At 42.9% G+C, this 24,512-nt stretch overlaps 2 protein-coding genes across 2 annotated transcripts in view; one reads left to right on the top strand and one right to left on the bottom strand.

The window, feature by feature from the left end:
- Window positions 1-14,001: 14,001 nt before the first annotated feature.
- Window positions 14,002-24,512, top strand: part of LOC146992559 (caspase recruitment domain-containing protein 8-like) — a 134,208-nt gene continuing 123,697 nt past the window's right edge. The window contains exon 1 of the mRNA XM_085790981.1: window positions 14,002-14,112. Within this exon, the coding sequence (XP_085647107.1) occupies window positions 14,002-14,112 (111 nt within the window). The remainder of the gene's footprint in view (window positions 14,113-24,512) is intronic.
- On the bottom strand, window positions 18,796-22,228 carry LOC146992564 (uncharacterized). Its single transcript, XM_085788607.1, has 2 exons — window positions 19,139-22,228; window positions 18,796-19,042 (listed from the first exon to the last, which is right to left on the bottom strand). Exons 1-2 carry the CDS (start codon window positions 21,673-21,675, stop codon window positions 18,796-18,798), a joined length of 2,784 nt encoding a protein of 927 aa, XP_085644733.1. The 5' UTR covers window positions 21,676-22,228.

Raw genomic sequence — 24,512 nt, 5'->3', positions numbered from 1 at the left:
GCTGTAGGGAGAGGCCAGACACAGGACACAAGACACAGGAATATATAAAAACAGCATGATAACAATATAGGTATAAATATATATATATTTTTAAACCTAGTCCAAATAAAACTACTAATAAAAGCAGAATATTCAAATTAAAATGATTCTCAGGGTCAGTCATTTGAACCACTCCCCAATGTCTATTTCACCTCAGAAAAAAAAAAAAATCTGAAATTTCTTGTGAAGGTCCTGGTTGTGTAGAAGATGAAGGGGTTTCTAGGGTGAAATGTGCACTCTTTACCAGAAATATCTGCTCCAGTTGGAGTCACACTTCATTTCTGTTGTCTGGTCTTATTTGAATTGGAAAATATGAGGAGGTCTGGGTGAAATCAAAATGAGCCAAAAACAGCTGTATTTGGATGGAGTGTATAACCATTATGACACAGGCTACTAGTGAAATATAATTAGATATCCAGTCCACCTGGACATATCCATGATAGTCAAACACCTGAAAAATTACTCAGGTTCACTTTTTTTAGCATCTACTTTTACACAGTAAAATTCAAAAGTAGTTGAATTCTTAGATTCAACTAGCCCATGATTCAATACTCTAAATTTACTCTAAATTCTAAATATTGTGTTTTTTCTGGGCCATTGTGAAAGTTCGTGCTTGCGCACTACATTCGCTCACATCCTGTGCATCTACTGGGGGCTAAGCCCCCCCTGTCCTTAAAACCTAGTGACGCCCCTGGTTGTCATTGTGGTTGTTGGTGTTGTCTTGTTGTTGTTACCGTTGATGCTGTTGTCATTGTTGTTGGTATTGTTTTTTCCTGTCCTGTCTTGTGTGTTTAACTGGACCCAGAGTCTGAGTACTAAGAAATTATCTATCTATCTATTAGAAAACGTCACGTTGCGCGGGAAACTGTAATTCAAACATGACAAACGTCTTCCTCCAGAGAGTAACGGTTGTTTCCCCGTCTCTGGGTGTGTCCACTAACCGTGATTTAATCCGTGCTTCCTGCATCTAAACAGCCGGGATTTTGCTGCCTTCATGTGCTATGGTACAGATGGTATTTTCCACTTGTGACCTGGTATTTACCAGTGCGTTGTGTTCATGTGCTTTTGTTGTTGTACAGAGAAAATAAAGATGGTGGACACACAGATTCAGACTTGTTACTTGGGTGAAACCATAGATATATACACGTGCGGCATCTACGTGTATATATCTATGGGGTAAAACAACTTGGATTGCCTAGTTCATCTCTTACAGCAAGAAGATTAATCATCAAAACTCAAACGGTAAATATTAATATTCATGGAGATTTAGCACTAGCTATTTGGCTTTTTAAAAGCGTTTTTTTTTTTACTGTACATGCAGGCATACATAAAGTGAATAGCTGCTAACTGTTTTCTGAAGTCTTGCCTTGCTTACCATTAACGAATCTTGCATTGCCATGTTGAAAAGGTCAAAGGTTATTCTCATCTCGGCAGCTCGGGCATCAAAAAATTCTACGAGTTGCCCAGTGGAAAATACCACATGAGAGGGTGTTCATGTGCACTTTTTACGTCGTCTTTTGGTAATTACCATAATTACCATAGCACATGAAGGCACCATTACTGTCAACCAGAAATCCTCACGTTAACGCGAACATTCCTCCTCTATTTTTTTTTTTAAACAACTTTATTATTGCTTTACAAAATACACAAACAGTGCATAAAACCATATGATGAGCATCATATTAATAACAATTGGATAACAAATAGACGTGGCAATAAAATAAATACATACATAAATAGAAATAAATAATAGTAAAAAAAAAAAAATAGAAAAAAAAGGAGAAGAAAAAAGTAAGATACACCAGGGATATGAGCAATGGAAATTAAATTGAATTAAAGATATTAAAGTGGGAGCACAGATTTATACAGTTTTGATAGCTTTCTTGTTATTAGAGGAAACTGATTTGAAATACACCTCCAGTTCTTTCATGAAAACACAAAAAATGGGTTTTACTTTGGCAAATTTACACTACATGCCTCCTCTATTGTCACTTCAATGTTTTTATGTCTGACGTTGAGACGTTGAAATGGCAGAACTGGGAAGGGAAAAATCAACAGTGGCGAGAAAACAAGACTGAAAGTAAATGTTTGAGTTACATGTCACAATATCAGTGCTACTGGACTGCATTGATTTAATGAGTAGATGTTTCTGTTATTCAGCTACAGTCTATTGATATAAAATAGGACAAAATAATAACTGTAGGATAACAGAGCTACTAAGTGTTCCTAATAAACTGCTAACTGTACAGGATTCACGCTACAATTATTATACTATTACAGTATATTATCCAAATGGAATCGTTTTTTTGGTACAGGTTAAATGTGTCACATCAGTGTTGTGCATCATAACACAGTAATTGAGAGATCATATTTTCCAGACATAAAAATAAGTTTGATTGGTTCAAACATTGTTTCTGAGTGTTAATGAACTCCCCAGATGAACCAGAAGATGAGTGATCATGAGGATGAGGAGGCGGTCGCTGCCTCCAGAAAGCTGTCTGCAGATGAACCAGGATCCTCAGCCAGAGAGTAAGATCACACTGTTTATGACGTTAAAGCAGATATCAGCTTCACGGCCGTTTCGGCTAATGCTGTGTTCAAGGCAGGCTTTTGAAACCGTAAGTTACAGCTTCAAGTCACAACTACGACTTGGTAGCGTTCCAGGTAACCCGTAGCTCGTGTTTTTACCGTCCTGTTGTCTGTGAAAGTTCCCTATAACGGCCACTCGTAACTTCCGACCCGTGAACTCGTACCAGATCGAACTGGTATGACTTCACAGGAAGGAAAAACACAAAGTACGAGTTTCCTTGAACGCACCATGAGTTAGCAGCCCCCGCCCTTGTCAGGCATCAATTGGTCCTCGTGCTACGTCACCACATTCACGCGCATCCCTTGGCTGCACACACAGCCCTTCATGCCGTTCTCTCCCCTCATTGGATAACACTTGTATCCCACAAGGAAAATTTTCTCCTCGGGTTACAGCAGAGCAGAGTGACGGAGAGACTCGTGTTTAGGCTGAAATACTTCATGTAAGTGATTGCTGACGGAAAATAGGACTATTTAGGACTTATATTAACAAAAACATTCCACTGATATCTGCTTTAACTTGTCAGTTAAAATAAACTGAGCCTCAGGATAAAATGAAGAATAAGACAATATTGTTGATCAATCAGTAATCGCACATTTTCCATATTACAGTTTTTCTCTGTTGGTTTGGCTCATTTCTTGAAACAGAAATTACATTCTTAAAACTATAAGACCATTTGGCCAAACAGTCTTACAGTTCTGCACAACATTACAGCTCACTAGCAAAAGCGCATATCTCTCCCAAAACTGTTCACACATGCTTCAAAACTAGATTCCTTTACCATGTAAAGTGTCAGTACCATCAAAATGGCAAAGATCTTTCTCAATTGCTTTTGGCTCATTTGCATTCACTTAGTGCTTTTACCAAAAATAAACTGGATGGTTCAGCATAACACCATGGATGAGCTGCAGAACCTCATATCTCTCCCAAAACAGTTTACTTATGTGTCAAAACCAAACTTCTTTCTCATGTAAGTAGTCAGTGCCCCCAAAATGCATCATCCCTGTGGCATTCTGTGAGCACTGCAAGTCAAAATGCTTAGATGTTTTGTCACTATGGCAGAGACGTATAAAACCTAAGAAAAGGACTTTACAGTAAGAGCAGCCTCCAAAGTTTGACATCACACACACTGCACTCATATTGCCAAGGAAATTGTAACCATTTTTATTCACATATAGCCTACATAAAGTAACTCAAGATTATGTACTGTAAAAACAAAATGTATAGGCCTACAGTTCTCTGTACATGTACATGTATGAAATCCGCCTATTCCACCACGCATCCGCACTCCTCCTCCTCTTCTTCTTCTTCCTCCTCTTCCTCTTCCTTGAGCAGGGAGTTGCTCATGATAATTTTCTTGGCCAGGTACCTCCATGTTTATACTGCAAAAGGTACAGGCCCTAGCCAAGCTCTATACTGTATATACGCGTTTGGCAGCATTCACAATCATAGACAGCACCAGTCAGGTAGCTAAACAGCTGATTGATTGGTCATCTGAGATGTAGGAACTCCTCCTTCGTTAGTCAAGTTCTAATTTCACCTGACTGTCAATTACTGTCATGAATTTATGAAATGCTGCAAGAAATTCATATGGTTTTCATGGTATTGGCCTACAGTATGTTGACTAATTTTGACAGTTGAACAGACTATTGTGCATATGATGATTTACACAGTGAAATCATGCTGACATGTTTTGGAGAGAGCAACCATTAGACTGAGAATCAACTAATCAGCTTAGATCAGCAAGATCTATTCATTTGGAAAATGTGCTAAATGTATGCTCATTGTGCTAACTCTAGGATACTTGTACATAACCATTTGCAAAGATGCACTAAGACACTTGAGACATGTACTAAGACATTTGCAATTTGATGAAATCAATGAGAAATGCCATTCTGTTGTGAACATTTGCAAGGTGGTTTGGAGATTTGTCCATGTTATTTTGAGAATGTAATTTCTGTTTCAAGAATTGAGCCAAACCAACAGAGAAAAACTGTAATACCTGGAGAAAAAAAGATCTAATAATTCTGCTTTAAATACATATTATATAAGATTGGATTGTAAAATATTTTCTATTGTCTATGTCATTTAAAGCCCCAGGGCCCTAGTTTGCTGGCGCAGCGCAGGTGGCGCAAGGTAGCGCAGCCGGTCTAATGCAAGTTTCGACCAGCGCAGCCTAGCGCAAAGTCAGATTGGAAGATTGGCAGATTGCGCTGCGCTGAGATAGGCGTGGCCGCGCAGCAGGGGGAGGCGTCTCAGATTCAGCTTGGTGCAGTGGAAGTTTTGTGCGAAAATGTCTCGCCGAGGTTGCGCTGAAAGCTCGCCACCTCCAACCAGGTCTACTCTCAGCGCAGGGCGGAGCGCAGCAGGTGCAGTGGAAGTTTGGCTGACTGACGTGCAGTGCACACACGTCACCAAGACCTCACAGGCAGGTTTCCACAGTTCCAGACACATTTCAATGCAATAAATATCCACAATAACCACTATTTAATGCAACTAATGGAATCAACAGTGAATTTATATCTATATAGATTGTCCCGTCACATCTGACGTCAGATCAAAGCAGAGATCAAAGGCTGTCGGCGCGTAAAGGAAACTCCACCTGAATTAACACAGCAGGGACGAACTGGCACTGAAAAGCAGCTGTGGATGTCCCAAGCAGGACTGAGGGTGGATGACTGCATGTCGCTGCTATTGTTGTCTCACGTGTTTTTTATTCAGAACAGGAAAACACTTACAAACGCCGTCAGTAGGGGGCAGTATAACATCTCAACACTGTGTCAAATTACTTTTTTCTACAACACTCCCACTTAATTTTACACTAGCATTTAAGCACTTAAGCAATTTCCATAACTAAGATCAGTGCTCACAAATAATGTCAAAATAATAAATCCTTTCAACTTGTATAAGTTTTTCTTTCTTATTACTTTTGTCTCTTATTCTCTGTTACCTTGTGTACTGTTTTCACAACATATAACATATTGAACAATGACAGTACAGTAAGCATATTACACAGATTTAAACAGGGTTAAGCCCGATCTCTTTTCTAAGGTACTCAAACCTTTCACTTGTAAGTGGCTTGGTCAAGATATCTGCCTTCATATCAACTGTTGGACAATACTGTACTTGTATTTGCCCATTCTGCACACATTCACGAATGTAATGGTAGCGAATGTCTATGTGTTTAGTTCTTGAATGATTGACTGGATTCTTTGCGATTGCGATGGCTCCTTGATTGTCCTCCAGGATCAGTGTAGGCGAATCATTCATTCCAAGTTCAGTCAGTAATCGCTTCAGCCAGGTACCTTCTTGAGCTCCTTGGCTGAGTGCAATATACTCGGCTTCTGCTGTTGACAGTGCAACTGTTGCTTGTTTCTTGCTGAACCAACTTACTGCTCCTCCACTCAGGAAAAACATATTTCCAGTTGTTGAGCGACGGTCATCCTGATCACCGGCCCAATCAGCATCTGAGAAACCAATCAAAGTTCCTGACTCTGACTGCTCATACTTGAGGGCAAGATTCACTGTTCCCTTCAAGTATCGAAGAATTCTTTTCACAGCCGTCAGATGTGCAGTGTTTGGATTTGCATTGAACTTTGACACAACACTCACTGCTTGTGCTATGTCTGGTCGTGTGGCCATTGCTGCATACTGTACAACAAACTACCTACCATGGACTGATAAGTACTTGGGTTCACAGGTTTACTGACACCATCATCTTTTCTTAACTTTACATTTGCATCTGCAGGGGTTGCAATGGGATTAGCATTGTCCATTCCATACTTCTGGAGAATGGTTTCAATGTAATGCTTCTGATGCAAAAAGACACACATCTTTGCTCTGTCTTGAACAACAGATATGCCCAGGATATAAGACAGTTCCCCCATGTCCTTCATCTTGTAGCGTCTTTTGAGAGCTTGTTTCAGCTCATCCATGCTTTCTGTTGATTCTGTAATCAAAATCAGATCATCAACATACACAGCTAGAATCTGATGTGCTCTGTTTAAAGTCAATGTCTTTCATGAACTCTGTGAAAGCCTTGCTCCAACAGCGAGGAGACTGTTTCAGTCCATATATTGACTTCTTCAGTTTGCACACAAGATGTTCCTGTCCTGGTTTGATGTATCCCTCTGGTTGCTCCATGTAGATTTCTTCCTCTAGATGTCCATTTAGGAATGCAGTTACTACGTCCATCTGGTGTACATGTAGATTGTTCTGGACAGCAAAAGACAGTAATGTACGAATCGAGCTGAATTGTACCACAGGTGAAAATGTTTCATCATAGTCAGCACCATACATCTGTGAGTAGCCTTTAGCAACGAGTCTACACTTGTGTCTCTCCACTCGTCCGTCACTGTGATGCTTGACTTTGAACACCCACCTCGATCCTATTGCTTTGCGATCCTTTGGTAAATCCACTAAGTCCCACGTTTCATTTTCTAGCAGTGACTCATATTCCAGGTCAGCCGCTTCCTGCCATTCCCTTGCATTGGGACTCATCAATGCCTCTTTCAGTGTGCTTGGCTCTGTAACACAACACACATTAGCAATATGATCAACAGTTACTTTGTCAGCAAACTCATCATATCCATATCTCTTTGGAGGCTTCCTGATTCTGCTGCTTTCTCTAGCAGATTCAGTGGTCTCGTCAGATGGTGTTTCCCGTTCATCAGTATTGATGGATATTTCCTTCTCTGAACTGGATACTTCCACTTCTTGTTTCCAACCGAAGTCAGATTCATTGAAGACGACGTCTCCACGAATGAGAATCCTCCTTTTTTCTTCATCTAAGAGACGGTAGCCTTTTGCATTGTTTGCATATCCCATGAAGCGAAGTTTCACAGCTTTCTTGTCCAGTTTTCTTCTTTCTGTGTCTGGAACATGTGCATAAGCAACACAACCAAATACTCTCATGTGACTCATGTCCGGCTTTTTGCCACTCCATCTCTGGTATGGTGTCATTTTCTTCAGAACAGATGTGGGCAACCTGTTCTGTATATATGCTGCAGTTGCTACAGCCTCTGCCCAGTACATTTTTGGCAACTTAGCATGAGACAGCATACTTCTGGCTGCTTCAATCAGTGTTCTGTTTTTTCTTTCAGCAACACCATTTTGCTGAGGTGTATGAGGTACAGTCATCTCATGGTGGATACCTTGAGCTTTCAAGTATTCTTGAAATTCACTGGATGTGTATTCTCCACCATTGTCTGTTCTCAGCCTTGTGACTTTCTGTCCACACTCATTTGAGAATGTTTTTTCAAACTCCTTGAATTTGCTAAGAACCTCACTTTTTTGTTTCAGGAAGTAGACTTTGCAACATCTGGAATAGTCATCAATAAAAGTCACAAAGTACTTTGCTCCACCTATTGACTCAGTCTGCATGGGACCACAGACATCACTATGAATCAACTGCAACTTACGTTTGGAGCGAATCTCTCCCACTGGCTTGTGTGGTTTTCTAGACAGCTTGCCCTCCACACAGGCTTCACAGAAGGTAGCTTCTTTCTCTGCAGTAAAATCCACTCCATTTACCAGATTTTTGAGTTCCTTTAATTTGCTGGTGTGACCCAGGCGCTGATGCCACAGGCTGGCTGTTACTGATGCACTTGATGCACCATGACACACAGGCAAACTTCCCTCGACGTCCAGCTGATATAGTCCATCAGATCTTTGTGTTCCCATCCCATGGAGAGTTCCATCTTTCCCACGTATGTAGCAGCGAGACTTCTTGAACTGCACTGTATTTCCTTTTCTTGTAGCAGCTCCCACTGAGAAAAGATTTCCGGATAACTTGGGAACATACAGCACATCATACATTGTGACATTTTTTACATCACTGACTTTGAATGTCATTCTGAGTTTGATGTTACCAAGTCCAAGTGCATCCACCACTCTACCATCACCAAGTTTTACAGACTGTGGTTCTGAAAACTGTTGGTAGTCTTGAAGACATTCTTTATAGCAAGTCATGTGCTTTGATGCTCCAGAGTCAATCAACCACTGAGCCTGTTGTGACATCTCATCCTGATTAGTCTCTTTCACTACAAAAGCACTCTCAGATGACTCTTCAGTATCCTCAGACATCATGCTTTTGGCCTTATGGAATTGATTTTTCTTTTTTCCTCTTGGACAGTCACGCTTTATATGACCTTCTTTTCCACATTTATAACATCTCCATGAGCTGGATCTCTCAGGTCCGACTGCCTTAGAATTAGGCTGCATATCTCCACGAACTTGCGTTGACATGGCTGATGCACCACCCGATGCAGCTCCATTATCATCTGCTTGCACTTTCTTTTGTTCTTCATTTATTAATGCTTGCTGAACAAACTGCAGTGTCAAATTGTCCATCTTTGTTTCTAATGCAGTGACAATTGTAGCATAGCTTGATGGCAAACTACCCAGGAGAGTTACAATCTGGTCTTCCTCTTCAATTATAGCACCTATTGCTCCAAGCTTGTCGGTCAGTTCCTTCATTCGTTTTAAATGTTCAGTTAAACTTTCTCCTTCCTTCATTTCACATCTGAAGTATTTTTTCTTTAGGAACAGTTTATTTGCAAGAGTGTCTCTCTCAAAATGTCCTCTGAGCGTATCCCACGCTTCTTTTGGAGTCTGACAGCTTGTTATCAGGTACAGCTGGGGTGTACTTACATTTAGCACCAAAACGGAGAATGCCTTTTCTTTCCGTCGTTGAAACTCAGCTTGTGTAGTAGCATTAGCTCCTGCTGCTAGCACATCCGTTTCCATTACCATGCCCCACAGTCCTTTTGCCTTCAGCAAGTGCTCCATCTGAAATTTCCATGTTGCCCAGTTCTCTGGTCCGCTCAGCTTGTCAATAAACAGCTTATCTTCCATTGTGAATCCCACAACACTGTTTATATCACGACACGGCTTTTCTGCGACGCTCTGGGCCCATAACCTATTGTTGTCTCACGTGTCTCACAGGAAAACACTTACAAACGCCGTCAGTAGGGGGCAGTATAACATCTCAACACTGTGTCAAATTACTTTTTTCTACAACAGCTGCCGTGTTGAGATACCACTCTGCCCTTGTGATGATCGCTTTATTTATTTATTTACTTATTAATTCATAGCGCGAGCGACCGCATCACGCAGCCGTAATGAAAAACAAAACACAAATCTTCATCTGTCTTAGTCCACCACAGCCTCGGTATCAGATAGTCAGTATAGCCTACTACAGTATACTCTCTATCACAGAAAAAAAAGAGAAAAAAAGAGACGGACAGAGAGAGAGAGAGAGAGAGAGGGAGAGAGAGAGAGCGCGTCCTTTACGCTGATTTCATTCCGCATGGTGTTTGTTTATGTTGTGATTAGTGTAGGCTACACCTTCATCTTGCTTACACAGGGTTTGAATAAATGTGAGTTTCTTTATTAGTTTATTAGTTGTTGTTTCTTACATTGGGCAGCCGTTCTCAGTGTATCAGATCAATCCTGGTTAAGTATATTAGTAAACTCATTATTGGTCACTCTGAGCTCGGACCTCCGGACCGCACAGCTGTTTCCTCCGGGGAGAGGTTCGGCCTCTGGCGTCGCTGTTTCCTCCGTCCATGTCCAAGTATAAAATGACAAACTTGCAGCGCGCATCACCCGCCGCGCAGTTAAAGGTGAGGAGAGGAGCTCATTTGATTGGTGAAGATCTGACTCGGCTGTGTCAAACCCACTCCACGCCTTTCTCTCCTCCTCCTGTCTCCCTCCCGCCCTGTCTCCTCCCTCTTTGCCGTTTGCGCCGGTGGGAGGGACGAGGGGAGGGTTTACGCTGGTCTAAGTCTGACTGCGCGGCCCACCAATCTTGCGAAAAGAACCTGGTCCACGCCCTGTTGGCGTGGCGAAGCTGCGCTGCACTTAGACTTCGCTCGGTCTAAGAAACTAGGGCCCCCAGTCTGTAACTTATTTGGCTTTTTATGATCAAAAATCAAACATGTCTTTCATAATCCGTATTTCACTGAAGGTGAATCACAGCCGCATACAAATGAAAGCTTTCTGGTTCCTTAGAATGAGTTGTTACAAGTTGTTACAAATACATAAGTGGGCGACGCACCGAACCGAGGCGGCCATGTTGCATCGTGACCGTAGGTAACCACGGAAACGGCCTGTTAAAACTGTCACCACTGTGTAGTGTGAGGAAGGACGGAGGCACTGATGTTGCATTCAGGTGCAGTCAGGCAGACGGCCGTCGGCAAACCAACCGGATGTCGTTTTACTCCACCAGACGAAAGACGGTAAAACCAGGGCCGGCCCTAGGATGTTGGTGGCCCCCTAAACAAGGTTTTTGTTTGTGGCCCTGCACTCTAAGCACAAACACCAAATCACTGGTTAAAACTGAATACAGATGTGTTTATCCCTCTGAGGTTTGAGGCCATTTTCTCAACTTTTACATATTTTCTTAAATGTATCTTTTTAAGATACTTGCAGATGTAACAATACTCAAGTGTTTTATGTCTAAATATTAGAACCTCCGCTGTAAGCACACTGAGGCCAATTTGTCCTACAACACTGTAGAAAGAAATCATTTAGGCCAAATGCTGGACATTTGAGGTCTGCTTTTTGAAAAATGTCAAATCCCTTGTGAAAACACTCCTTCAGTCATGAGAATGAACTGTTTTTTGGTAATATATAAGTGTAGAAAACAAGTCTAAAATGAAATTTTGTAAGATTGCTTTTTGAGCACAAATGTTGTCATTCTGCCGTTCTATTTTCACCAAATGTCTCAAATGTGAGATAAAAGAAGCTGAATATTGACTTCAAATTACATATAAAGCTCATAGCTGCACGTGCAGACCTCAGGATGTTTAAATGACTTGATGAACCCCGGTACCTTTCTGATCATGTGGTCCCCCACCTAACGGCTGTGGCCCTAAACAACCGCATAGAGTGTTTATGCCAGCGGCCGGCCCTGGGTAAAACAATACCACATCTCCATGACAACATGTTGTCACGCCTGTATTGTTTAGCCTCGTGCTGGCGGACCACTTGTTTACATAGACGCTTGTTTATCCTGTTACATGCAGCGTCTGTTGTCTGTCTGACGTCTGCCCCATTTCACCTGAATGCAACATCAAGAATACGTTCAGATATGCAACCGCACCGCTACATGGGGGGAATTCCTACACGTTATACCTTTAAAGTACAGAAATGGCCGTTTGTCCTGTTTGTCGCGCCGAGTTGTCACGAGCTGCAACACGAGTTTACCCGAGTAAGGAAAACATATTTGATTGGTCGTTATTGAGCGGGCGGGACATTCAAAGCTTGGGGCGAGACCGAGCTCCGTGTGTGTGTGTGTCTCAGACGTTTGAATGACGGATGACGGATCCAATATCAGTGGCTGATGAATCGTGTACAGGCTGACGTATAATCCGTGCGCCTGCGTTATCCAATGTGAAAAAAAAATACCACACTTTCATCACGGATTTAATAAAAAATAGAATTTTGCACAAAGTTTGGCCTCCATCGTCAAATAGATGAGTTATCACATTAATTTTATGACCTGGGCTCAAATTCAATTTTCTTTTCTGTACAGCTTTAAAATGAGCTGAGCTTCAGTTAAAACACAGAGAAAAATACAACAAACTCTAGAGGATGAACAGTGACCATGTTTCCTTGGTCATTTGAATTCTAGTTTTATTACCTTGTTCGTGTAATTTACCTTAAAGCAGAATTAAGCGTAATGTTTGTGTTAATATAAGTCTTAAATAGTTGTATCTTCCGACAGCAATCACTTCTATAGAGTGTTTGGTCTGAAACACGGGTCTGTCAGTCACTCTGCTCTGCTGTAAGCCGAGGAGAAAACTTTCCTTGTATCCTACAACCTTTATCCAATGAGGAGAGAGAACGGCATAAAGGGGCAGTCCTCTCTGTGTGTGCAGCCAAGGGATGCGCGTGAATGTGGTGACGTAGGGACGAGGGCGGGGACTGCTAACTCCATCTGCTGACAGGAAGTTAGACAAAACCACCGGATCGCTTACTGAAGCTTTAATTATAAGTCATAGATGTAAGATCATTTGTTTCACACTGAGGTTGTAGATTGCAGATTTTAAATGTGACAGAGTCCAACCTGTTTGATTTAGTTCAACATACAACCAGTAGAACTAACTGAATGTTGTAACTGGCTGTCTTTTGACATGAACACACACACACACACACATAGATATGTACGTTTAGTTGGCTATATATTGTAACATCTTTTCATAGTAACTGTCTTTAAATCGGTTGTTTCAGGTGTGGTGAAGAAGCAAGAAGCTCAGATCAAATGGGTAAGTGAAAAACATAACAGTGTTATTCATTTTGTATTATTTTTTCTTGTATTGTTTTTCTACATCTTGTAATTTGTTTACTTCTTTTTGATTTCTGAATGCTAATTCAATTAACTAAACTACTTCTCTTGATATTTGGAGGGGAGGGTGGTTAGGAGGAAAGGATAATAGGAGAGTGGTTCTCTCTGATTGGCTGTAGGTTCTAGCAGGTATCAGTCTGTCTGCATCAAGACTAATCATTACATCATCTTTATTATCTAGAAATGTCCTTTGTCTTTGTTTCATAAAGGTTTTTTCTCTGACTGTAACTTGTTGCAGCAGCAACAGTTGCAGCGTTCTGCACAAACAGACGTATGGACACTTCAATATTATTATTCACTTCACAGAAAATAATTGTTACACTTTGTTTACATACTGCAGGAATATATTCACATTATGTACCACAATCAGCACCTCTTCCACCTGAAGGTAAGTAAAGAACATGTATTTGTCTCTGTGTGAACCTGACAAGACAGAGTATTGAACAGATCTCCTCTTATTGGCTGTTCATTACATCACCTTTATTGTTTACATCTGTTTCAGTGTCTTTATTTCATAATTGTAACAGTCACTTTGATTTCCTGTTATTTTTCATGACAGGGAGATTGAAATCATCTTCCGCCAAGTCAGCATCTTCTGGACTTTCTCTCGTATGAACCTTAAATGTTTTTATTCTCTTCACAGTTCATAACTAGAAGTTTTGTGTTGAAACTAATTTAGTGTCATTCTGAATTCAAGATCCCATGGACTTCTACAAGAGGAGAACTTCTAGGTGAGTCCCTGACAGAGCTGCTGCATCAGTGTGGACCTGACAGTCAGAAATGTTAGATAGAGCTCATGCTGTGATTTGTAGCTGCTGCTGCTCTTTATGTTTCTGATCAGACTCCACCCACTGTAAAATCACTATGAAGTGCTTCTCTCTGATTGGCTGTAGGTTCTAGCAGGTATCAGTCTGTCTGCATCAAGACTAATCATTACATCATCTTTATTATCTAGAAATGTCCTTTGTCTTTGTTTCATAAAGGTTTTTTCTCTGACTGTAACTTTTATTTCCTGTTAGCTTTCATGTCAGAGTTGGAGCAGAGACATCACTTAGACCAGATTAAACACCACCAGACAGAACTGGAGAAGTTACGATTGCAGCAGCAACAGTTGCAGCGTTCTGCACAAACAGACGTATGGACACTTCAATATTTTTATTCACTTCACAGAAAATAATTGTTACATTTTGTTTAGAAGAAAAAAATAATTTTGTCTCTTTCTGTATTCCAGAAACCATCAGATACTGCAGGAATAAGTTCACATAATAAACCAACACCATCACCTCTTCCACCTGCAGGTAAGTAAAGAACGATGTATTTGTCTCTGTGTGAACCTGACAAGACAGAGTATTGAACAGATCTCCTCTTATTGGCTGTTCATTACATCACCTTTATTGTTTACATCTGTTTCAGTGTCTTTATTTCATAATTGTAACAGTAACTTTGATTTCCTGTTATTTTTCATGACAGCGAGGTCACCTCTCTTGATAGGATCTTCTGGACTTTCTCTCGTATGGACCTTAAATGTTTTTATTCTCTTCACAGTTCATAACTAGAAGTTTTGTTTTGAAACTAATTTTGTGTTATTCTGAATTCAAGATCCCATGGACTTCTACAAGAGGAGAACCCACAGCTGGAGGTTCAGGATTAACAGAAGAACAGGTTCATCCACCAGTCAGCTCCACATCAGTGGTTGATCCCTTCAGCTATGAACCCTCTCCAGGTCAGTACCAGACAGAGCTGCACCAGAATCCGCTACCTGTCCAGGTGCAGCTGATCTCGGCGGAGTGTTTTTTTTTTTTCCCGTCACCGGGACCTGTCAGCAGGAGATCGAGCCGGTGTTTCACATCCCTCCATCAGCCGAACCATGCCAGCGGTGCTGATGGTCATAAAGTCGTGTTTGCAGCAGTAATATGCCTGTGATTTCTCCTCAGTCACTTGTGTTTAGTAAACTGCAGGAGCATTTCATGAGATCGCTGGGTTTCCTGACGTGGTCGGTGACATGTGCGTCTGCAGCCTCCATCCACCGGGATGACGCTTATCAATCACAAAAACTATCAATCTATCAATGTCCAGATATTTAATGTTGCCGCCCTCTCCCTGTTCAACGCGGTAACGCCAGTAAAGTCCCTCTTCTTGGCCGTCTTCCGTGTCTCCATGTCGTAAAAGGGGCAGGGCGACGCCTCTAAAGCAGGAATATATTGGGGCGTGACATTTAAATGATGCTCGTTTTCAGCCGCCGGATTTATCAACACCACGCCGGTTCTACGCCGAAATCAGCAGCGTACACACTTTTAGTAAATCACACGTGACACTTGGCGTACACTGATATTTACACCAGAATCTACACCAGATCCTGCGCAAGTTTGATAAATGAGGGCCTTTGTCTCTACAAAAGACCCATAACCAGACAACACCATAAATCTAAGGTTTCTTACTTTTCTTACATTAAAGGGACAATGAGTTGTTTTGGAAAGCAAAGTGTTTTCACACTACATTTACCATGAGCCTCTACGCACACGGTGAAATTCTTTGACAGACGTCTTGCCCAGAATGTTTTCATTCATCAAGAATTAAAGTCAGAAGTTCGAGGACGATCACATACCGTCGTAGTTCCGACCGATTCGGCAGCGTTATTACCATGACCAGTGTCCGCGAAACTGCAAGTAGGAAACGCTGGTCGGCTCGCCCAGCATTTCCACCACTAATAATAATAACAAAATAACGATAGAGACAAAACGATATATTTATCGGAAATGGAGCCATTAACAAGTGGTAACGTAGATTCATCCACATTAATATGAGACTTTTCTTTATAACCAAATACAAACTCCTCGTTGTCCCTCTAAGTCAGCAATTCAAAATCATCACCATCAAAACAAGTCAGATCAATAATCAAAGTCAAACATGTCTTAATTCAGAAAGTAAAACTCACTTCACAGAAATTAAATTCTACTAAGAAAATATTGTTTGAATAAATAAAGGCAAAGAGGGTGTGTGTGGTTGTGTGTGTGTACAAGTGTGTTGTTTGTGAGTCTCCAGGTCAGGGGCAGTCAGCTCTCAGGGATGAAGGTGGGAATGTTAAATGTGAAGCAGAGGCCGTATAGAGAAGCCTAACTTAATATTTAACAATGACTTATTCTTCTCCCTATTATGGGTGAGTATTGGGATGAATGCAGTTCAGTTCAGTTCAGTTCAGTTCAGTTCTTAGGACTGTGTTTGTGTGTGAGGGGGGATGGATGTGATCCAGTTCCAGTCAGGTTGGAGGTTGAGGAGTGTGTGTGTTTTGGGCAGAGAGAGGGGGAGAGCAGGAACAGGTCCTGGCTCCAGATTCCTTGGTTAAAGGGATAGTTCACCCTAGAATGATATTTCGCTCATTATCTACTCACCCTCATGTTGACTAAGGGCTGGAAGAATTATCAGAGTCCTCCGTCCCTTCTCTGAGTTACAGGGGGTCTCGGCGGAGCAGTGCATTTCAATGCAACGGTTGCAAAGCGACACCGGAGCTCTTCGTAAAAAAAGACACACAAAAAAACATCCAAATACCTCCATGCTGCTCGTATGTAATGTCCGTCTTGTGCTGAAGCCCCAAATTGCGTAATTGTCCCGAAAAAAATTAAATAAGTCTATATTTTAAGCTTGTTTGTAGCGGAAGCTTCTCGAAGCTCCTCTTCCTGGTCCGTCCAAATCTCGCGTGATTCGCAGTAACCGCACTGACGCCGGCGCAAATCACGCGAGATTTGGACGGACCAGGAAGAGGAGCTTCGAGAAGCTTCCGCTACAAACAAGCTTAAAATATAGACTTATTTAATTTTTTTCGGGACAATTACGCAATTTGGGGCTTCAGCACAAGACGGACATTACATACGAGCATCATGGAGGTATTTGGATGTTTTTTTGTGTGTCTTTTTTTACGAAGAGCTCCGGTGTCGCTGTGCAACCGTTGCATTGAAATGCACTGCTCCGCCGAGACCCCCTGTAACTCAGAGAAGGGACGGAGGACTCTGATAATTCTTCCAGCCCTTAGTCAACATGAGGGTGAGTAGATAATGAGCGAAATATCATTCTAGGGTGAACTATCCCTTTAAAGTCACTTTAATCCACTCTGATTTTCTGACTTTCCTTTTCGTTCTCACTTCTCAGGTGGTATGGTAACATCGGTATGCTTCGACTCCCCTTCATTTAGTTTTGGCTCCAGCAGACAGCTCCCAGGTGCGTCTCATTTCTAACCTCCCTCCCCCTCCTTACCAGTGATGTTAAGGTGATGATGCTACAAGATTACAAAGCTAAAGATAAAAAGACAAAAATAAAATATATTATAAAATAAATATATATAAAAAATCATGTTAAAAAAAAACAACTAATGATGAAATATAAAAATATCATAGATACTGTATGTTAAATAAGAGTATGTATATATAATAAAAAATAAAATAGATTAGATTAGATTAGATTAGATGAGTTTATTTGTCCTTTTCAAGGAAAATTGTTTTCACCATTGTGTACAAAACGGCCTTGAGAATTGCAGATTACATTCATTTACGTACATTCCCACATTTCATACATACATATTGGCTGTTCATTACATCAGCTTTATTGTTTACATCAGGGTCTTTATTTCATTATTGTAACAGTAACTTTAATGTCCTGTTATTTTTCAGAGTGGCCCCAGACGCAAAGAATACAGCAGATGAAACCTGAGCAGGTACAACAGAAGCAGTTACCATTGAGGCAGCAGCAGTTGCAGTGTTCTGCACAAACACGTATCGACACTGAGATATTTTTATTCACTGCACAGAAAATAATTGTTACATTTTTCTTAGAAGAAAAAATATTTTTTTGCCAACAAGAAGAACTGAGAGCATAATATTATATATTATAATTTTATGACTCTTATTTTTATCTTAGTGGCAACTTGTTTAAAGCAACATTGCGGAGTTTCAGCTCAGTGCTTCCACCATCTGGTTGAGAAGCGCTATAGTCTGGGGGGAAAAACGAAAACGAAACTTATCAGCCAGCGCATCCAGCGTTTATTCCCATTAATAAACAACAGTATTTCCCACATGTTTGCAAGGAGACTGTGTGGCGGGTGGTCGGGGGAGGGGGGGAGGGGGTGTGTGGGGTGGCGGGGGGGGCGGCGGCGGCGACGACAACCGGAGGAGAACCGTAAGTTTCGCTTTTACCCACCACGTCTCTCTCCGACGTAGAGGGGAGGGGGGAGGAGGGGGGGCGGTGTTTCGTACCCGTGCAGGGAAGTTCCATAGTGCAGTTTCAGCCGACGCGACCCCGCTCAGGCTGCGGCGGCAGCACCATTCATCCTATTAACCATTTTTCTATCACTGCAATGAGTCTGGAAACATTATTTTAAGGCCGAAAAACTCTGCAATGTTACTTTAAAGAGGAACTACCTAAGTCTGGTCTCTTCCTCTCCATCCATCTTCCACCTCCCCTCCTTCCACCTGTCCAGGTTGCAGTTGAACACAAACAGCTGCTGAGACACCGACTCAGTGAGATTTGGGGAGTTTTGTGATTCCATCACATCTTGTGAAGAATCCCTCAAACTCTTTGAAAGTAATAATAATAATAATAATAATAAATTTTATTTAGAAAGCGCCTTTCACGCCACTCAAGGACACTTTACAGCAGTTAAAATCATCAAAAACACAGAATAAATCATCAATAAATAATACCAAAACAAAACACACAGCACAGAATAAACAACATTAAAAAGCACAGAATAAACAACAATAAACACATCAGTAAGAATGAATAATGAAAAGAACAAATAAATAGAACTGTGCAGAATAAAAGGGAAGTGTTAGGGTGAGGGGTGGTGGGGTGGATAGGCAATTTGAAACAGGTGGGTTTTGATTTTTGTTTTGAAAAGAGGGAGAGAGTCAATGTTATGGATGTGAGATGGTAAAGAGTTCCAGAGTCGGGGAGCAGAGCAACTGAAAGCTCTGCTCCCCATGGTGCTGAGGAGAGCAGGGGGCACAGTGAGGTGGAGAGAGGAGGAAGATCTGAGGGAGCGTGCTGGAGTGGCAATGTGGAGAAGATCAGACAAGTATGGAGGGGCGAGGTTGTGGATAGCTTTGAAAGTATACAGAGGGATTTTGAATTGGATTCGTAATGTGACCGGGAGCCAGTGAAGTTGCTGTAGGATGGGAGTGATATGGTGGGAAGAAGGGGTTTTGGTGATGACACGTGCAGCAGAGTTTTGAACCAGTTGAAGCTTATGGAGAGACTTGTGAGGAAGACCGAAGAGGAGTGAGTTGCAGTAATCAAGACGGGAGGTGACGAGGCTGTGGACAAGGATGGAGGCGGTGTTGGGAGTGAGGGAGGGACGGAGTCGATTGATATTACGTAAATGAAAGTAGGCAGCCCGAGTGGTGTTATTGATGTGAGATTTGAATGATAGAGTGCTGTCAAGGATGACACCCAGACTCTTAACCTGAGGGGAGGGGGAAACTGAGGAACTGTCGATAAGAAGGGGGAAACGGTCAATTTTGGATAGTGTAGATTTCGTGCCAACTAGAAGGATTTCTGTTTTATCACTGTTTAATTTGAGGAAGTTGGAAGTGAACCAGGATTTGATTTCGGTTAAGCAGGTGATGAGGGAAGAGGGTGGGAGTGCGGAGTTTGGTTTACTGGAAAGGTAGAGCTGGGTGTCATCCGCGTAGCAGTGGTAATGGATGTTGTAATTACGGAAGATGGTGCCAAGGGGGAGGAGATAAGTGATGAAGAGAAGGGGCCCCAGGACAGAGCCCTGGGGCACACCTGTAGTGACTGGGGAGGGGTCAGACTTAAATGATTTGAGCTGGATGAACTGAGTGCGGCCTGAGAGATAGGAGTGGAACCAGTGAAGGGGGGTGTGGGTGATGCCGATGGAGGAGAGTCTATGAAGGAGGATGGGGTGGGAAATGGTGTCAAAAGCTGCACTTAGGTCGAGGAGGATGAGGATGGAAAATGAACCGGGATCAGCTGCAGTGAGAAGATCGTTGGTGATTTTTATGAGTGCAGTTTCGGTGCTGTGGCGGGGGCGGAAACCAGATTGAAAAGGGTCATAGAGGGAGTTTTGAGTTAAGTGGGTGTGTAATTGGGTGGCGACTATTTTTTCAAGGATTTTGGATATGAAAGGTAGGTTGGAGATGGGGCGGAGATTATTGTAGTTGTTGGGGTCTAAGCCAGGTTTTTTCAGAATAGGGGTGATAGCTGCAGTTTTGAGGGGTGAGGGAACAGTTCCAGTGGTGAGTGAAGAGTGAATGATGGCAGATATGAGGGGAAGCACAGAGGGGAGACAAGATTTGACAAGGGTGGTGGGAAGGGGGTCAAGCTGACAGGTAGAGGGTTTGGATTTGCGGATGAGGTCATAGATTTGAAGGTCAGTGGGAGGTTGGAAACTAGAGAAGTGCTGACAGTGTGGCAGAGGTGCTGGTGGGAGGAGAGGAAGTGCAGGTGGGAGAGAGGGAAGTGAGTCTGAATCTAAGTGTTGGTGAATGATGGAGATTTTGCCATTGAAAACCTGCATTAGGGAGTTACAGGTGTCAGTTGAATAGAGGTGGGGAGGTAAGGAGTCAGGTGGCTGGAGAGTTCTATTGAGCAGTGTGAACAGTGATCTGGTGTTTCCTTCATTGGAGATAATCTGAGCGGAGTAGTGGTTTGTTTTGGCTTGGATGATTGAGTCCTTGTAATGGCGTATGTGGGTTATGTACATTTCTTTGTGAATGGTGAGTCCAGTTTTCTTATAGAGTCGTTCCAGTTGGCGGCCTTTAGTTTTCATGGAGCGGAGATGAGGGGTATACCAGGGGGCAGTTGTGGAGAAGGAGACAGAACGTGTTTTGAGTGGGGCGAGGGAGTTGAGGATGTTGCTTAGACTTGTGTTGTAGAGGGTTATCATTTCATCAGAGGTGGTAGAACAGTCCGGGGTCGGAATAGTGTCAATGTTGGAGCAGAGAGTGTCAATGTTGATGTTCTTTAGGTTCCGGAATGAAATGAAGCGTGATGACTTGATTCTTGAGAGGCAGAGTGCAGTGGTAAAAGAGATGAGGAAATGGTCACTCACATGGAGATCGTCAGCTGTGCAGTTGGAGGGGGTGAGGCCAGAGCAGCAGATTAGGTCCAGAGTATGTCCTTTTGTGTGTGTTGGGAAGTTGATGAATTGATGGAGTCCAAAACTGTCCAGGCATGATGAAAAGTCTCTGGTGAGGGGTGAATTAATGTTGTCCATGTGTATATTGAAGTCCCCTAGTAATATGATGTTTGGTGATAGAGTGGATAGATGGGTGAGTAAGACGGCAAAGTCATTTAAGAAGTCACTGTGGGGCTTGGGAGGGCGGTAGAAAGTGGCAATGATGGTGGGAGTGGGTCCAGGGAGTGTAAGTGCAAGATGTTCAAATGAGGAGAAGACAGGCAGTGACTGTGGTAGGACTTTCCATTTCTTATGGTGAATGACTGCAATACCTCCCCCACGGCCGTGGCTACGGGGGTGGGAGAGGTAAGTAAAGTCCGGTGGGGTGGAGTCGTTCAGTGAGGAGAAGTCATTTGGTTGTTGCCAGGTTTCAGTCAAACAGAGGAAGTCGAGCTTGCGGTCGGTGAGGAGGTCATAGATGAGGTGTCCTTTGTTTGTAAGTGAGCAGATGTTGAGAAGTCCGAAGCTGACAGATGAGTTATCATATTTGGTGTGAGTGGAAGCCAGCATAGATGGGCTGGCTAGTACAGAGTGATTAACAGTCCGGGTGGTGTTTCTGCCAGAGTGGTGTCTGTTTGTAATATGGACAGGAATAGGGAGTGGTTGGGTGTTGCTGTGGTTATTGGACAGAGTAATGATGGAGAGGCCAGCAGCTGAGGGAGACGATGACAGGTGTGGCCAGCAGGGGGAGCTCTGGGGAGAAGCTGTCGACAGTGAGTGCACCACAGAGGGAGAGGGGGGCGTGAGTGGGGGGGAAGTAAACAGTCAGTCATGTGGGAAGGAATGTACAGTGTGCTGCAGATTAGCCGCTAGCATGCGGCTACCTACGTGGCTGGGGTGTATTCCATCAGACTTAAAAAAGGATGAGCGGTTCCAGAAAAGATTAAAATTGTCCACAAAGGCAATGCTGTGAGCTTGGCACGCAGACTGGAGCCAGGTGTGCAGACTGAGGACTCGGCTGAAACGCCCACATCCACGGCCAGAAGTGGGGATGGGGCCGCTGATGAATGCAGAGAGTTCAGAGTTTTTCAGGAAATTTAAAAGTCGGATGAAGTGATTCTTCGTGAGCTCAGTCTGGCGGAGGGATGTGTCATTTGTACCGACATGGATTATAACTCTCTGGATGGAGGTTGGCAGAGTTTTCAACAGAGTGGGGAGATGTGTTAAAATGTCAAGGACCTTCGCACCGGGGAAACACCGTGTGACTGCGTTGAAAAAGCGGATGTTTTTTACGATGGAGTCACCTACAATTAAAGTCGTCGGAGGGAAAAGAGGACGTGGAGACTGCGTGACCGGAGAGGGACAGGACGATGGAGGGGAGCTCAGCCTCTCCGGGGAGGACAGTGGGGACAGGGCAGGAGGGACACGGGGGACACGGGCCGGCTGCGGTGCAGGTGTGAAGCACGGTATTGACAGCCGGCGGGACCCGGTGAGGGAGCGCTCCGGCGCGGCAGGTGGACAGGACGGGGGTGGAGGAGCAGGCAGGCGTCTGGATGGGAGTCGAGCAGTGGGTGGGTTGAATATGTCTTCATAGATTGGTAGGTGGAGGGAGTTTTCAACCTTTTGAAGCATCTTTTGAGTGGATGCTACTCGCCGGATGTGTGGGGGTGCAGTGTTTGATAAAACGGGGAGCCAGGGGAGTGAGCGTATTGTTCCAGTAATGATTCGCATGGTTGTGTTAAGCTGGGTGTCCACATGGTGTGTGTGGGATGACCTGGAACATACAGGGGCACAATATTCTGCTGCTGAATATGCAAGGGCCAGTGATGAGGTTCGAAGTGTGGAGGTTGAAGCGCCCCATTTTGCACCGGCAAGCTTGCTGAGCAGGTTGTTCCTGGACTTCACCTTGGCCGCCGTTCCTTTTAGGTGATCCTTGAAGGAAAGGGTCCTGTCAAGGGTCACTCCAAGGTAGGGTGGATTTGGGACATGCTTGAGTGGGAACCCGCTCAGGTGGATGTTAGGTTATTCTCATGTGGTGTTTTAAGATTTAAATTCTCCCAACAATCGGCTCGTAAAACGGTTGGCGCCGACAATCATAATTATTAAACATGTTCAATATTTACGATTGTCAGCCCCGACAATTGTGATCGTTTGGATCAAAAGTCGGCTTGTGTGTGGGGGAACCCGACAATCCTGAGTCACTGTATCCACGGCATGTGACGTGAAATTGAATGTAACCAATAAAGAAGCAGCTGACTGCAGCACACGTAGCATAACAAGCCAGCGTGGCTAATGGCTCCATGGCTACCATCAACAGAGTAGCTACGTTAGATCACGTTTGATCACGCGAGATTTCTGGCGTGTTACTGTCAATTTTAAATAGCTTTATTGGCATGAGAAGGCAGTGCTTATATTGACAAAGCATATCACAATAGAATATTAATAAAAATAAACAGATGAATAAGTGGCAGAACATTAACAATAAAATATAAACAACTTAACAACTGAGGCGTGGTCATGGTCTTTACGTATCATTAATTATAATCGATTTGTTTGGGACTCGAAACAGAAATCTTAGGACTTGGTTGGGACTCCAAACAAAAATCTTAGGACTTGGACTTGAGCAAAGACTTGAGACTCTACTTGGACTTGCAACATAGGGACTTTCTCCCACCTCTGCATATTGGCATATTGACTTTTAGTCCCCACAGCTGAAATGGTGCACTTTCGTGATAGGTTTACTACCTCATAATGTAGCTCATAGATGCCACAACTCATGTTAATTATCTCCTTGGGTCTAAACACGGTTATCATGAATAATATCATGAACTTATGAGTGACTTTTGAGAGTGAATGTCAAACCACTTTACCCGTGGTGTGTTTACATGGACACAAATATTCCTGTTTTATTCGGTTTAAAAGCCCAAACCGAATAAAATTACTCCATATAAAGACCTCAATCAGAAGGAACAAGCGTAGTGACATTTCTTCACTTGCAAATACTTGAATGAAAGTGACAAAACAAATGACAACTACTGAACTGATCTCCAACTTTTATCATTCGCGGGAGGTTTTGATTTCTGAGTCCTCAACGGGCCTAAAAATTAAAATCCGCCTGGACCGGACCCGCGGGTGTTGAAGCCCGGACTCGACGCTGCTCACAAGCATTAATTAATAACCCGGCGCCGGATTCTGCCAAAAAAGAGGAGAAATGACCCCAGTCATTTCTATCTAATTTTGGCATGTCCTGTCGGGTTGTTTGGTGGGACTGGCCCATTAATAACACTAGCGTGTGCCACACGGCTGTTGAACGTCTGTTTGGGAATTAATTTAGTGGCACATGTACACACCAGATCGGATTGATCATATCACATGTAAACAGTCAACCCGAAAGACTCATTCGGAAA

Source organism: Trachurus japonicus, chromosome 1 (assembly GCF_045865225.1).
Source record: "Trachurus japonicus isolate A0001 chromosome 1, Traja_1.0".
In the NCBI taxonomy this organism is placed as follows: Eukaryota; Metazoa; Chordata; class Actinopteri; order Carangiformes; family Carangidae; genus Trachurus; species Trachurus japonicus.
This window is presented reverse-complemented; position numbering and strand designations above follow the sequence as displayed.

Bases quoted from the DNA above. Each gene is read 5' to 3' on its own strand.
- LOC146992564 (XM_085788607.1), bottom strand. From the start codon at position 21,675: ATGCTGGCTTCCACTCACACCAAATATGATAACTCATCTGTCAGCTTC. The intron at 19,043-19,138 runs CCTACAGCAACT...CGCCCCTCCATA, and splicing joins TCCCACCATATCACTCCCAT to CTTGTCTGATCTTCTCCACA.